Below are 15,236 nucleotides of genomic sequence, written 5' to 3'. Positions count from 1 at the left end.
CTTATCGCCCAAGGACCCTTGGGGCGCACCAGAAGTACTCTTTGACGCTTTAGGATTATTGATGATAATTCTGAATTTGCCCTTATTTTTACTCGGCCCTTCATCACATATGGTTTTATTTGTGCTCAAGGACCGGTTACCATTCACATTGCCTATCTTCCCGCTCCCCGGGCCTGAATTATTGCTGTTGGTTTGATGAATTTTAATGGGCATCTGGTCATACAGTTTTTCCTCATCTCTTCTTTCTATGTACGAGGTTGATATGGCTTTTAGAGAAAACCCCATGTTTTTCAGTGGTTCAGAGTTTTGAAATAGTAAAGTTTTCACATCCATGGATGCAAGGTATAATATGACTTTGTCATAATTCAATTCATCCGGAAACTCTACTAATGATAAATCCTTTGTGTTGAGCCCAGAGAGTGTATCAATGCTATGAAAGGAGCCTCAAGATATTAGCTCTATTTAGAACAAGGTTATCTTTAATGCAAAGGATTCTACGTAATTCCATGCAAATGGGAGCTGAAGTAATCTCCTTCCAAGAGCTGTACTCACGTTGCCTATTGTCCACATTGTAGTTCTTAGTTGACCCCTTTAATTGCTTGTCTCTTACCATACAGTTTTATCAAGCGTCATAAATCTCCTACCCACCAGAGGCAGTGAATCCTCACTGAAGGATCTATTCATATGGACTCTAGATGCAACTCTAGTTTTAAGTTCAGGTTTTATGATTGTAGGCAGGGGCAGTTTTTGTAGATCCTCGCAGTGAGAAATACTTGAAGACTCACCATCAATACCTTCAAAATTAATCGCCTCCAATAGGATGCTTGGTGTAGATGCCCAAGCAACATTTGTTATCAATGCCTTAAAGCGATCTTCCAGGTATCAATCTCAAGGACCTCATCCCAATCTGCAGAATACACGAGAGGTTCATCAGATCCTGTGACTCCACTGAAATTGGAGTATTTTTAGTCTTAGTTGTATTATTTGAGGACTTTCCCGATTTCATGTGTGTCTTCATCAGAGTCCACGCTTGTGAAAGAGTCTTTATTTACTTTCATTTGTCGGTGTGTTTGTTTTAACTCTTGATTGGTGGCCTGTTTTAGAGCCAAATCCTTGAAGTTCTTTATTACAGCAGGTGGACGCAATTGTTTACTTTTCTCGGTTTTGTTGGCGAAGTTCACATGTTTGATTTGTTTGTTGGACTGAGTAGGTTTCTTTCCAGAGCCGGAGCCAATCTTTCCGGCAAAGCTGTTTCCCATGTAACCGTTTGTAAAAATGTCATATGTTTTTGAGGAAAATGAAGACGCTACTGCAGGTGACCCAGGGATTGAGTGTAACAGACCCAATCTCCTTTGATTTTTTAGTATTTCCGCCATCTGCGCTACACCATCCATTTTGTATCTTGGGGGGAATCTGCTTCGAAGTCCCCGGGACCTGATTATCCTCTACTCCCACAAGGTTCCATTCCCCTGGGGGAGGCATAAAGACGTCTGGGTATGCTTTCTTGCGTGTTTCATTGATGGATTGTTTTAAGCACGTCTTATTTCCTTCCCGAGAGGTTAGGGCCGAAATTAATCCTTCCACAAAAATCATTTTAGTGTGGAGCATTGTAATCGAGGTGGATTGATCTTTTAATTGGGCCGCAATGCTCTCATACAATTTCATAAAAGGACTCATGGTGATGGAAAATGCTGCAATCATGTTGGCGTCTAAGATTGCACTCGATGAGGACTTTTCCTCCACCTGAGCTGCAATCATGTCCAATAATAGGTCTTCGTCAGATATTGACTCATTGTTCCTCAAGTCGACCTCCACTGATGTAGAAAGCCTGCAACGTTTCCTGGGGCAACTTGTCCCCAGTAAAGGCTGAGGATCTAAAGGCCTTGAGTGCTTGGCTGTAGATATATTCTTCATTCTCCCACTGTACTCAATTACATCTTCTTCACTGTTATTCGCTCTTTCCTGCTCGAGAAGGGGAAATTGGAGCCTTTTTAATTATCCCTTAAAGGAGCAACTTCTTTCTCACAAGAGGGCTCTAATCCCATGTTGCCCAGATTTTTCGCTGCACAATTTGTGATTACATGTTGGAAAAATTAAGTTTGCCTTGTTTTTCCAGGGAAAACCTCTTGGCTTTTCCGTGAGTGTGGCATGCCCACCTTTTTACTTAGGCAATGTATCTCAGCAGTAGATGGCGAAGTGAGTGGAGTTCTCACAGAGGATTCACTCTGCGAATAACATAGGTTCTTAAAATGGGAACCAAAGCTTAGGCCACTACGTTTCCATGCCTGTCGCTTTGGAATCCCTCTATTAAAAGTCTTAAAAGGTTTGGGCTCCAAGGGTTTAAGTGGATCAGTGGATGAAGCAATATCACAGGATGGGGCAGCCATAGGCCGATCGTCTTCTTCATCGACGATGTCGGCGGTCCCCTTGTAAGGTTGGGTAGAGCCTATGGTGCTTGTGTCCTTGTGGGTCATGGGGCAGTTGTCCATAATCTCCTGTGACTCTGTTATAGTCACCTCTGGGTCGGGTTCAACATAAACACAAGAATTGTTTAACTGGTTTTGAAGTGTTTCGGAGCCTGACCCGTTTGGAGGAGTGTTTTTTTCAAGCATTTATTCAAAATTAAGATCAAGGTTCCTCTCGGGATCCAAAGTATTTTGGGGAGACTCCGTTTTTCGCCCCACTTCAACTTGAGCCTCTGCTGGGTGATTTGTAGTGGTCTGACTGATGTCTGTGCCCCCTCCCAGGGTTTCGTCCAGACTTGGGCCTACAGCTGTCATTGCACTAGTAATTTATCCAATCAAGCAAGAGTCACAGCCACTAGGGCTTGTCTGTAATCTGGCAACTGCCGACTGCAACTACAGGCTATGTAAAAGCACTGTGAACTTTACTTGTTCTTTAACCTGTTCTTTGGGCAGTGAGCAGTGAAGAAGAACAACCACCTTCTTTTAGAGCAGCAATGGAGTAAGCCTCTACATAAATTAGCAATTGGGTGGAGAGAACACACTATGTGGCATGGGAGCTCAAAGACATGTAGTCCACAGTCACACGTGTGTTTGTGGTCTACCGTTCTCCTTCTGTAACAGTGATGCTATATTAATGTCAATACCCAAGTTTTTCTTCAGGATATCAGATGTCAGGGTGTCAGCAAACAAGCAAAGCAAGCAAGCCAGTGACTGCACAACGCTAGACGGCCCCTCCACCCCCTTACCGCATTCAGGTTGCGATCCTCTTTATTTATTTCCTCCTCTGCCGCACGCTCAATGTGGCTCCGCTGGCTTCTGAGGCTCCCCCTCCAGTGGTTGCTGGTTGCCGATGCTCTGTGGGCCCCTGCACGGTCACAGTCGCAGTTGCGGGATCGCAGGCTCACAGAACGCAGGACACAGGACGCGCGGCCCACAACAGTTTCAAGGAAAGGACCTCAATTACGTGCAATATGCGATACGCACATCTTGCTACTCGAACTCAAGCCACACCTCTGAGTTCACCGAAAACAGAACAACAGAGGCCACCTCTGAGTGGTCCTGTTTCAAGATGGCAGACCTTGCTTTTAATAATGTGGTCCACCTGGAAGGTGAAGAAAACTGACAAATTGGATACACCGGGGCAATTCCACATCCCAGCACAATCAGGCTGCGCAGCTGCAGACCTTTGGTTCAAGCTCACCACAGGTGCAGGGCACATGGGTATTTAAGCCTGCCTCAGTAAATATAGATGGTGATTCTTTGGGGAAGGTTGTGGTTGGAGCTTGGGGCAAGTTGGCAATTCAGGAAAGGGAGCTAGAGAGAGAGGAAAGAGCAGAGGAGATTAGAGACGAGCGGGGGTGAAGAAACATCCAAAGGTGACAGGATGAGATTGTCAGGACGTGGCATGAAGGGGATAGGAGCAGCTGTCAGGAATAGAATATCAGGAGGTGCTAGGAGGAGATTATCAGTTTGTGGCAAGAAGAGACTATCAAAAATTGTTAAGAAGAGGTCTACATGCAGTGGACGGGGGAAACAACAGGAGAGAAACAGCATGAGGTGACTGGGGTCAAGGAAGAAGAATCCAACAGTAGGCAGGTGATAGAGAATAGGTAGGAATTAGAGGGCACAAATTACCAAGGCTGGGGAAAGGTGTGAGACCTCAATCAGAAGGTGTTAAACACATGGATGGAGAGGAACAAGCACAAGGGTTAGCATGGAGGGGGTCTCCAACCAGAAGAGGAGTAGAAAAGAGGGATAGAGTGTAGAAGTCCAGAGGGTAGCAAAATGAGGTGATAAAGTAATCTTAATCTCTCCCATAGAAACTGGGAGAGACAAAACCTAGCTTGCTCCTTCGACACTGAAAAGAGAAGCTCCAGCTGTGTCTGCAGCCTGTAACAGAGACACAGCAATGTCTGCAAAATCTGCAGAAAAGATCAGACTTGCTGATGGAGGCTGTCTGATCAGCTGCTGGTTGGCGTGACCTCTGCTGAGGCACTCCTGGAGTCTACATTTTCCGCTAGCGTCATTGTGCAGGCTAATGGGGTTTGCCACGTCTTTGGAGTCTGTAACTCAAGGTCTGGAGGTGGAATGCTGTGGCAGGCCTTACGTAACCATTGCTCTTCGTGCTCATGAGGTAACTGCAGTGGTGGTCCCTATACTCTGTAGCGTACGTCCAGTAACTTTACACTACCTGCATGGGGCGGTAATGGAGCTCACCTGTTGAAATGCGAAAGCCCATTTCATTTTCTTATTTATCTGTGCATGCTGGCATGGCTTAGCTGCACTAGTTATACTTACTTGGCACTTTTAACTAAATATTTCCCTGCACGTGTTCTCTCCTTTTCTTTCAGCTACTGAATAATTATTTTGATGTTATCCTCCTTGTGGGCATGGAATCATAATAAATAACAGGGATTGACCTTTCTTCGAGCTCCAAATAATATAGCAATCTGAAGCTCTTATTTTGACAGATTGTTTACATGGTATCTCAAAATAATTATTAAAAAGGTACACCTGGCAAAGATGTATACTCTCCACTACCACTGATCTCACAATACCTAAAAGTGTCTCTCCTCCTCCCACTCAATCTTCAATTGACCCTTCTATGGAGACCATTCTGACTGAGTTAAGGGCATTACAGCCTTTCATGGAAGCCACAAATTTTAAATTACATCAAGACGATGTTTGATGAATCAGAGATGATTTACCCAGAAAATACCTGCAACCCTTCTCATGTGGCAAGAGAAAGGCAGACACTTTCTGATCCTGACCCTGGGGTGGTGTTCTGCAGGAGGACTATATGGAGGGGAGGGACCAGGTCAGAAAGAATGGGAAACCCCCTTATATAATTTTCGTCGAGGTCCCAACCTTCTAATAGCTTATTGCAGAGTTGAAGCTGTTGGAAAAACTGAATTTAAAATTATGGACTACTAGTTCAATAATTCCAAAAGTACTGAGATGAGGAAGAGGGCTGCTGAGGCACAAGACTGCAGGTTACAGTTAATTAGCAAGAATGACCCACACCTGAGGAGGACTGGGAGTCATAAAAAGCCCCCTCAGGTGCAGGCCGTTGGAAGTAGTAGCAGTAGAAGGTAGACTGGTTTTCCTACCTCCACGTTGCAGAATCAGAGGTCGCCTTAGCGCAATGACGCCAGGACCACAGTGGCGTGCAAGGTTGATATTGCCCCAGACCTTGATTGTAGAGTGGGCACAGTGGAAAGCGTTGGGAGAAACGACTCTCCCGTTAAAGAACGCAGCTGCAAAGGTTGGCCAGCAGAAAGTGCGCCTTTTGTAAACTTTACCCTGTGTTTTTCACGTACCAGTGGCAGGCGAGCACCAACATGTTGTAGCCCGGAGAGTCCTGCAGACGGTAGACACGAGCAACAGAGGACCGGTGAGAAGAGATTCCCGGACGGCATGGGGAATCTGAAGTAGAGGACCTGGAGGCAGTGAGGCAGACAGACGTGTTCACCAGACCCAGTGAGTTCACTGTTAGTGACTCCGGAGCGCTCCGTGTACGCCTGTTGACCAATATCAGGAGTCTCAACTATATTAAAGACATAAGCGAAGTAGAAACAAAATCCTTTTGAATGCCAAACTAATAGAAAACAAGTAAAAGCGTATGTTGATAACCAAACTGATTTAAAGGGGTTCAAATGGCAAGTTAAAAGGCTGATTGCCATATCAGAAACAGATGATTGTGACATTATGGGGCATATAGAGAGTCAACAATAAGAAGGGACAACATTTATGATAGAAAGACTAACACTCCTTAACAAAGCCCAAACTGAAATATACCAAAGCAATTGAGGAAGAACCATAATTGCCTAAATTAAAAGAAGACAGTTGGTGTTTTCCATATTGATAAAAAGTATTGCCCATATAAAAAGCAAGCCCTAGGAGAGAAGGACTTAAAGCCATATTGCCAAAGCCAAAGAAGGGTGAAGCTGAATCATAACCCTTATCACCAGTTGGTTAGTAGACAAGGGAAGAAACAAGAGTGGCAGGAAGCTGCCCTTCTGAGGGAAGACGTTCAGAGGATGTTGAGCATAACCTCCAGAGATTGTGGTAACCATACGGGTGTAACAAACAACATCAGTGTGGTTCTTGTTTCCCTTGAAGTGGTTTTTATATTTGAAATTATGAAGCAAAAAGACATTGCTAAATTGTTTTGTAGGAGTTTACACTTTACCACTGAAGTACTGGCAAGTAGTTGTCTACTCTGGCTTGTCAGGGGTGTATACCAGGCCCGAGGTTGTTGTAGGAGTTGGATATGTTCTGGCAGGAGAATACACCAGAATAGAGTACTTTGTCTTAATAAACCTACGAGGCGAATGGGCCAGGAGGAAGCCTTTGAAGTACTGTGGTATGGTTGAAAGCCTTACACAAGAAGTTGAAGAATCATTAAGTATTTTGTTGATTGATGCAGAATGATCCTGACAAGTTAATAACATTGAAGCAAGTGTTATGTGAACTGCTTCTGAAGTCTTCGTTATATGAACTGTTGTTGAAGTCTTTAATATTGTCACACAGAGTTGCTAAACAGAAGTTATATCAAGGACTTGGTGTTATCGAATTGGAACAGTGAGTTCTTAAAGTTGGAACCAAAGAGTAAGTTGTTCCAATACAGGATTTCCTTAACCTTTTTGGAACTGTTGAACCAAATCCTGCTTGAATCTGGGAAGGGGAATTCACCCGGATTAGAAGGAGAAATATTTTTCATGTGAATTTAACTGTTGAATTTGTTGTTTTTGCACTGCCGTATACATAACTTGATAAGTTGTGTATGATAAAGTGTGGGGGACAGAATCCTTTTGTTAGAGTGTTTTGGTGTGTTTATTTTAGGCAGGGAAATCCTCGCCAGGGTAGGGATAATGAGGCTTTTATCTGTTCTTCCGTGTTAATAAAATGGCATCCTTTTAACAACCTTCAAAGAGTTGTCAGCCTCACATTTCTGACCCCTCACATATGAGAGATGGCCCTCATTTGAAGCAAGGATTGGGGATGTTGGAGGTAGAATAAATGATGTGGTTGATTGGTGCCCACAGAAACATACAGAAGATTTAGAAAATTGATGTTGAACAACAACCTGCTCTTAATTGGCCTTCCTCAAGGGTTGGGCATGGATGATCCTGTGCTTTTCTTACAATAATTGTTGCCTGGACTCCTGAACCTTCCAACAACTACTATTGTCTTTATTGAGAGATCTCATGGGGTTGATTTGAAAGGAATCTCTGGCCAAAAAAATCGTCAACTGAACCCTGATTTTCCTGCTGCTAGAAATTAAGACATTTTGGGTTGGTGATGGGATATCTTTTGAAGTTGATGAAAGGCAGAATGTGCATGCTATCTGTGATGAATGCAGAGGGAATCCATCCATCCAGAACACTAAAACAAACCTCAAGCCTCACAGCCGAAGACACCTAGATGACATATTGGTTTGAAATGATGGGAGGTGGTAGGCCTGAGGCGAGGGGGAATGTTTGAAATCTTAAGAAATGCGTTATCAGCCTGATGACAGACTCTTTGCTATCTGTGAGAAACCTGAGGGTGTCCTCACCACTTGTTCCATGAACTCAGGTGACCAGGGAAAGGCCACTGCTTTTGGATCGCGGCCCTGGGGGTGGATATGTGAGGGAGGATCAGCCGGGTGGAGGGAACTTGGGGAATGGGTGAGAGGGCATACTTCGATGACACAAAGTGTCCCCCCTTTCACGTTCACAATGAGCCCTCAATCCTTAAAGGCTGTGTGGGATATTGTCAACCCCTTCCTTTCAATCTGTTCCCCAGAAACAACATCTTGGTACTGGGATGAGGAAGAGACCAACTAGGAGGACACATCCTCATTTCATGGACACACACAGAGATGAAAAGGCTTTTTTTGGTAAATCAGACAATTTCAAACACCACTCTGGTACTGAGGACTATGGAGGCATACCAGAGAAACAAACAGGCATGTGTGCATAATGGAGTCCTTCAAAGTCAGGCAAGTGAATTTAGCGACCCACTCCTGGGCTCACTTAACACACCTGAACTATATAAAAATGCCCGCTTTTCAGAAGGAGGAGGAACGAGCTGGAGACCCAGAAGGCTGGAGCAGTGCTGCGCAGGTGAAGAGGACGCCGTAGCCGTGGTCAGCTGTGCAAGGGTCCAGAATGCCTGCCATCTGCTGAAGCGGTTTTGGTGGGGAGATGCAGTGGAACTCCCTGTGACCGCAGCTGCTGCTTAGCAAAGTCATGAAATCGGGTGATATATGTGGTACAGACCGCGAGAGGAAGGCCGAGTCGGGAGAAGCCGGAAAGCAGAGGAAGCCTGGAGAAGGAACGCTGCTCTATGGGCAACCAGTGAGTGTAGAGCGGTTTATAGTCACTATTTCGAATAACATTTGGTCGAAAGTCAAAATGTCGAAAAAAAAATGTGATTATCTTTTTAGTTTGTTTTTTGTTCGAAATGGGGGGGTTCCCTCCTCAACCCCCCTTTTTAAAATTTTTTTTTCTGTTTTAACCCTTTTTTTTACTTGTGGAACCAAAAAAAAAAACCATGTAAATAAAAAAAAAAGAAAGCATTCGAACATTTTTTTTTAGACATCATTTTTTTGACATTTTTGTCATTCGACCAAATGTTTTTGACATTTTGACTGGAGACCATGTAAAGCAAATATACACTCTGACCAGGGTGCTCCGGTAACGTTTAACAAAGTCCTTTACAGCTGCCGAGTGGAAAGCAACATGATTAAAAGTACTGTAGAATGGCGGCATACGTTATTGAAACATAAATGAAGTGCAACCAATTGAAGGCACTTGTGAATAAAGAACAGAGTAAAAATGAATGGAAAACGCTTTTGAATACCCCAGAGAGTGAAAAAGCACAGAAAGCAATTGTGAATATCGTAAAAAGCATTGAAAAGACTTGTGAATGCTGCACGAAGACAGTGGACTGTTCATGAATGGAGAAAAATCAAAGTGGCGACTGAAACAAAGGTCAAGGAGTACAGTATGTGAAACAAAGGAAATAAGTAAAGGCAAGAGTCAGAGTTGTGTTGGCAAGAGCCAGAATTGTGTTGGCAAGAACCAGAGACATACAACCAAGAACAATAAAGTAATGGTGGCAAAATCAGCCATGGGACAGCGTCTGGAGCCTGTGACACTGACGAGTCAACTAAGTAGCACTGTCAAATGGAACCAGTGGCTAAGTGTTGATGAAAGCCAGAAGACAGGGTATTGGTTGTGTGACCTGTAATGGGTGGACCATGTGGTTCAACAACTGTACCTAGACCGAGTGCCCTTTGTGTAAAAAGCAAATTAAAACATATTTGAAGTGAAATTCATGTGTTGCTTCATCTTGGTTTGAAACTGAAATTGATAAACCGAACTGTGTTTATTTTGAAAGCTGGAAGTTTGAACTCTTGGGGTAGCGAATACCAACACTGTGAGAACTATTTTGAACTTGGGGAAGGGGAAGCTGCGGGCAATTTAGGCCTTACTCCACCCTGCCTTTTAAGTTGAATAAATCTACTTTGAGTATAAATTTGAATCTGTTGTCTGTGTCTTGCTTCATGATGCCTTCACATATCCATCCTAGTGGCCTGGGACTACCTGGGCATCTAAGAATGGTTGGAGTTTGTTGCCCTGATTGTGTATTGCTTGATATGAGTTTGCATTGTGATGAGGTGGGTAAAGGAGAGGGAGAAAGGGGGGGTCGACGATATTTTAGGGAGTTTGGCCTCCCGAAGGATCTCTTTTTGGATCCCCTGATCCAACTCCTCCCTCTTCATTATCCTCCCATGAAAGTTTTCCATAATTTTCACTTTAACTTCCTCCTCTCGTTGTAGGACTCTGATCATCTTTTCATTCCGTAATAATAATTAAATGTACGCAATTTAGCTGCCAACAAAATTATCTGAGCAGACCCATACCCAAGTGTGCCTCAAGTTGACAGCAAGCCTTAGATAACGTCCTCAATGCTTTGATTGTCCCTGTTTGCTTTTGGATCTTTTCTGCTATTTGGTCCTTCTCTTCCAATACTCTCAAACCTTCCCTAGCTCTCATATTCACTGCTGACTTCACAATATATTCTCCCCGAATCACTGCTTTACTTGCTTCCCATATTAACCTCCAATCCATCCCTCCTATTTCATTCTCAATAAAGTCATTCTGGAGCGCTTCCCGTATATTGCCAGGTCATTTAGTACTAACTAATTTAAGCGCCAGGATTTCTGACTTGGAGTCGGGGAAGCACGAGCCAATACCTTCACTATGACTGGAGCTTGATCCAACATACATCTGATTCCAATATCCACTAACAAAACTCTCATCACTAGAGTAGCGGAAGTCAAGATCATATCAGTCCTAGAATACCCCCTGTGAACTGCAGAGAAAAATGTATATTCATGGTCCTCTTGGTAAAATAACTGCCACGTCTCGTTCAGTCCTAGTTCCCTGAACAATCTACCCAGTGCATGTCTGTTGCATTGATCCGCCTCCATTGCGGGTAGCGTTTTGTCAGCTAATGGGTTCATCACACAATTAAAATCCACCCAATCACCACCTGACCCTTACATAGCCCTCCCAACTTACCCAGCAATGTGCACACATACTGATCCTGTGGTTCATTTGGGGCATACGCTGCTACCAAATTGAATAATCGTCCTGCCAATAATCCTTTAACAATGAACACCCTGCCCTTGGGATCTGTATATATAAAATGCTGCACAAAGCATATCCTTTTCCCTTTACAAATCACAACTCCCAGTTTTCCCTCCTTCACTGTACATCATGTATTGCACTAGGAAATCCCTATTTCTCAATCTAGTCTCATCCCGTTGCAGCAGGTGTGTTTCCTGTAGGAACACTATGGATGTTTTCATTTCCTTCAATCTGCATAGTATCGGATGCCTTTTTGGGGGGGAATTAAGACCCTGAACATTCAGAGTTACAAACTCAAGATCACCCATCAGAACTCCAAGTTGTTAAACAGCTTTTTTCCATATGCCGGAGACCAATAACCTTATTACTATCACTAATTCCTCAGTTTCAACCTCAAAATAAACACACACACACCCACAACCTGTTTGCACATAACTTCCCCACATGTATTTAACACAATTTACAGAGCATTATCCGTGACCCAATGCCCATCATGCCCCACCTTCCCCTTTGCTCAATCACCACATCCACGTTGAACAATACCACATACCCACGCCCCCATTGACCCACCATCAATGATTCCAAGTACTCCTCTTTCCACCCGCCCCCTTTGGAAAATGATACCTCACACCAGCCCAGCACTTCTTCCCCCACCTAGATTCTACATATCCCAACTGACAACTGAGCTCTCCCCAAATGTCACGTTCCATCATGTAATCACTCATCTTTCCCCACTCCTCCCTGTTCTCCTCATTCCCTCTTCCCTCAACCTCGTCCCGATACCCACTTCCATCTCGATAACTCTATTCTATTTGGCGAGTCCTCCGCATCCTGGTGAGGGATCGATAGGTCAAGTAAATCTGCCACCTTTTTGCCTTCAAAATATTGTATGACTTAACACCATATTCGAATATCAATCTGCATGGATGTGCCCACCAGCCTGTGACCAACCACAAACCTTTGCTCTTCCGGAGTGTCACTTGGGCTAAGTCTTGGAAGATTACAACAGAGGCTTCTCTGAATCGAATCTTCTCCTGAGTTCTAGCTTTTCTCATAATCCGTTTGTTAAACTAGAAAAAGTGGACTTGGGCTAAGGACATCAGGGGTAAGATCATTCCTTTGCTGCACTCTAGAAAAAACTCTGTGTGAAATCCAGCACGATGTCCAGATCTTCAACCCCTTCTAAGATATGGCAGAATAATGCTGTAACATACTCTTCAAGTTGCTTGTCCGTAATCTGTTTAGGAATTCCCAGTATCCAAATGTTATTCCTGCTCATGCTGTTTTCGGTATCTACCTATTTGGTTAGCACAGATTCCATCTGATGTTCGATCGCCGTGACACTCTGTGAGCTTTGCATGTTCATGTACCTGTTTGCAAAGGGTCGTTTCCACCTCCTCCAGCCTGGATTCCGTCACTCACACGTGTTTGCCAGGTCAGCCATTGATTTGGCCATAGCAGTTGCATTTTCTTTCATTTTGCTTTTGATCTCTGCCAACATGGACTGTAGATCAGTGTTTGTAGCTGGGGTATCCTCTATGCGCGACTTAGGGTATGGGGAGTGTATTTGTGCCAACGCCTTTAGTTGCTGTTTCTTCACAGCGTCTTGTGCTTGCATGAGACCTTTTATAAGCCCTGATTGCACGCCCTTCTGTTTGGATGCTTTAGCCTTTTTTTATTTAAACTTAAGTCCCTCACAACTGAAGTGGTCTTCTCAGTAGCACACTTTCCCCTCCCATCTAGCACATCCAGTTGTCTGGGGTGAGGTTCTCTGTGACACTCCCGAATCATTAATCCAGCAGAGGTGGGCAACCTAATGCCTCCATGCAGCGTCCATCAACCCCACCAGCCATTTTGCAGATTCTTCTCCAGTCTCCACACACCCTCATATTGCAGACCTACCTTATGGTCTGTGAGTCCCGTAAGTACATGAGTCAATTACAGTGCTGCCACTAAATCCTAAAGCGTCTAGGATTTCACTCCTCCACCATTCCCCGGTACTACCAATGAACCTCCTCCTTGTGTCACCTTCCATCTGCGTCTCACCGAGCTTCAGTGCTCTGCCTCCTTCCCCTTGGAGCTCCGGCACCATATAGCCTATGCCTCATCTTTCTATCTCTGTATACTCTTGGGACTGCTCCTTAGAACTCCAGGGGTCCATGCACGGCTCATTGTACTCTCCACACTTCTACTGTGGGGGGATGCTTTCCTTCCTCATTCTCTTCACCTTCGCACACTCTGATCGCTGGGGCGCCGTTTACTTTTTCACTACGCCTCTCCGTGGCTGTTGCATTTTGCCAAAATCGCCCTATCTGATCACTCAGGGTCTCCTAACAAGCGTACTGCAGTTTCCAGGAGGCATGTGCAGCCCATCAATTCATACATTAATGGTGTACCGGTCTCGGATTCGCAGAGCTCGCAGAGAGTCCGTCTGCATGGTCTCCCTTCTTGGCCGTGAGACTATTTTTACCTTCTTATTCGACATATTTTTAATCATTTTATTTTCATTTTGACTTGCTATATTCTATATTTGTATGTCACTACCATGACCTTAATAAAAAATGAGTATACAAAAAAGTATTTTGTGTTTGGGTGGGTGCAAATAAGAAATATGAGAAAACCTACCTAGCACAGCCTGTGAGGAAAGGGGATTTAGGGTGGGGATCTGTACAAGTCTTGCAACTATTTTATCTGTTTATGTATAGTAATTGATAAAGAGTGAAGCAAAGCTCAGTAAAATCTGTAGTCCCGGGCTTGGTGTGGTCTGTTGGTCAATAGCCATTATGTGACACTGCCCAGCATTTTGTGGGCCATAACCTTTCTTGTTTATTAAGCCATCAGAACTTAATTTCCTAAAATGTGTAATAAGCAAGAAAATCAAAACAAATTCCAGGCATTTCTAACTGTAAGACTTTTTTAAATGGATGTTTATGAAGCATGCATTTTTCTATGTTTTTTGTTTTTTAGGTTATAAATCTCAGAGACCTTTATCTGCACACACTCCTAGGCATAACTGGTCCAACGTCTCCCGCCCAGCCAGTGCCGTTACACGACCATTATCTCGAGCAGCTTCTGAGATTGAAGAAATTGCCTGCATTGATATCACGGAACAAATTGATCCTCTTTTCGAAGACAACCCTGAGCAACAAGAACTTACCAGGCTGGAAGAAGAATTAATAGAACTAAAGTCTCATTCAGGTAGCATTTCTTTTATTTTTTGACGTTATAATAGTGAGTTGCACAAAACTAAAAAGCATATTTTACAAAACATGATGTTTCACAGAAAAACGAAATAATTAAAACCAGGTACAGAATAGATGTTGCCACATAATTCAAATAAAAATATTAGGTCAAATCAGAGGAATATATTTCTGTGGTATTCCCTATTTTGCAAGCAAGCATGATACTTACGGCCCAATTCACCGAAGCCTTTTACAATGGTGCAATCCTATTGGAAAATGCACAGTAAACCAGGCTCTTAATGTTGTAGACTGTGAATTTAATGTGTTCAGGTTTTTGATTTTGAAACCTGTCAATCAATTCTCCCTCTTGTACAGGCAAGAGATTGTAATCTTAAAGAGTACATGGCATAAACCAGTGGTGCAGCTACCACTGTCATATGCCAAGAGCAGCTTCAAAAAGGCTAACATTGTAATATAGAAAAATTCCAATAGATGAATAAAAACATGTCTATTCATTAAGAGAATACTTCAGTAAGATGCAAACCACACAACTGTTATTTTCGCAGGATGTCTACTGTTGCATTTCTGCTTCACACTGTCTAAACTGCAACCTGTAAAACAACTCTATTCCTGCTTTCATATATTTTTTTAAATATACAAATTGTTTCCACAGTTTAGCTAGAGAAAGAAACAAATCTTAATACCGACTGACCTGCCAACCGAATTGTTTGCATTTGTGTACTGATCTCGATGTTATCCTTTTACATTTCTCTATATTTACACTGTTACAGAGCACCTTTTAGCAGTCTCCAGGAAGCAGCTTGTCACTATATGTAACGAGAAACTATGGCACGAGGGGATGGGGAGTAGGGAGGACAAGAGGGAGTAGGACAGAGTTGAAGAGTGGACCTCACAGGGCACTGTCTGCAGATGTATAGACAGAG

At 43.5% G+C, this 15,236-nt stretch overlaps 1 protein-coding gene across 1 annotated transcript in view; it reads left to right on the top strand.

Annotated features, from left to right (window-relative positions):
- The window catches only part of ZBBX (zinc finger B-box domain containing), a 1,294,113-nt gene that overhangs the window by 1,215,813 nt on the left and 63,064 nt on the right, over positions 1-15,236 (top strand). Inside the window, exon 19 of the mRNA XM_069618490.1 lies at positions 14,078-14,308. Coding sequence (XP_069474591.1) covers positions 14,078-14,308 — 231 coding nt within the window. The remainder of the gene's footprint in view (positions 1-14,077; positions 14,309-15,236) is intronic.

Source organism: Ambystoma mexicanum, chromosome 10 (assembly GCF_040938575.1).
Source record: "Ambystoma mexicanum isolate Mex_15411 chromosome 10, UKY_AmexF1_1, whole genome shotgun sequence".
Classification (NCBI taxonomy): Eukaryota; Metazoa; Chordata; class Amphibia; order Caudata; family Ambystomatidae; genus Ambystoma; species Ambystoma mexicanum.
The sequence above is the reverse complement of the archived record's forward strand: the minus strand, read 5'-3'. Positions and strand labels throughout refer to the sequence as shown.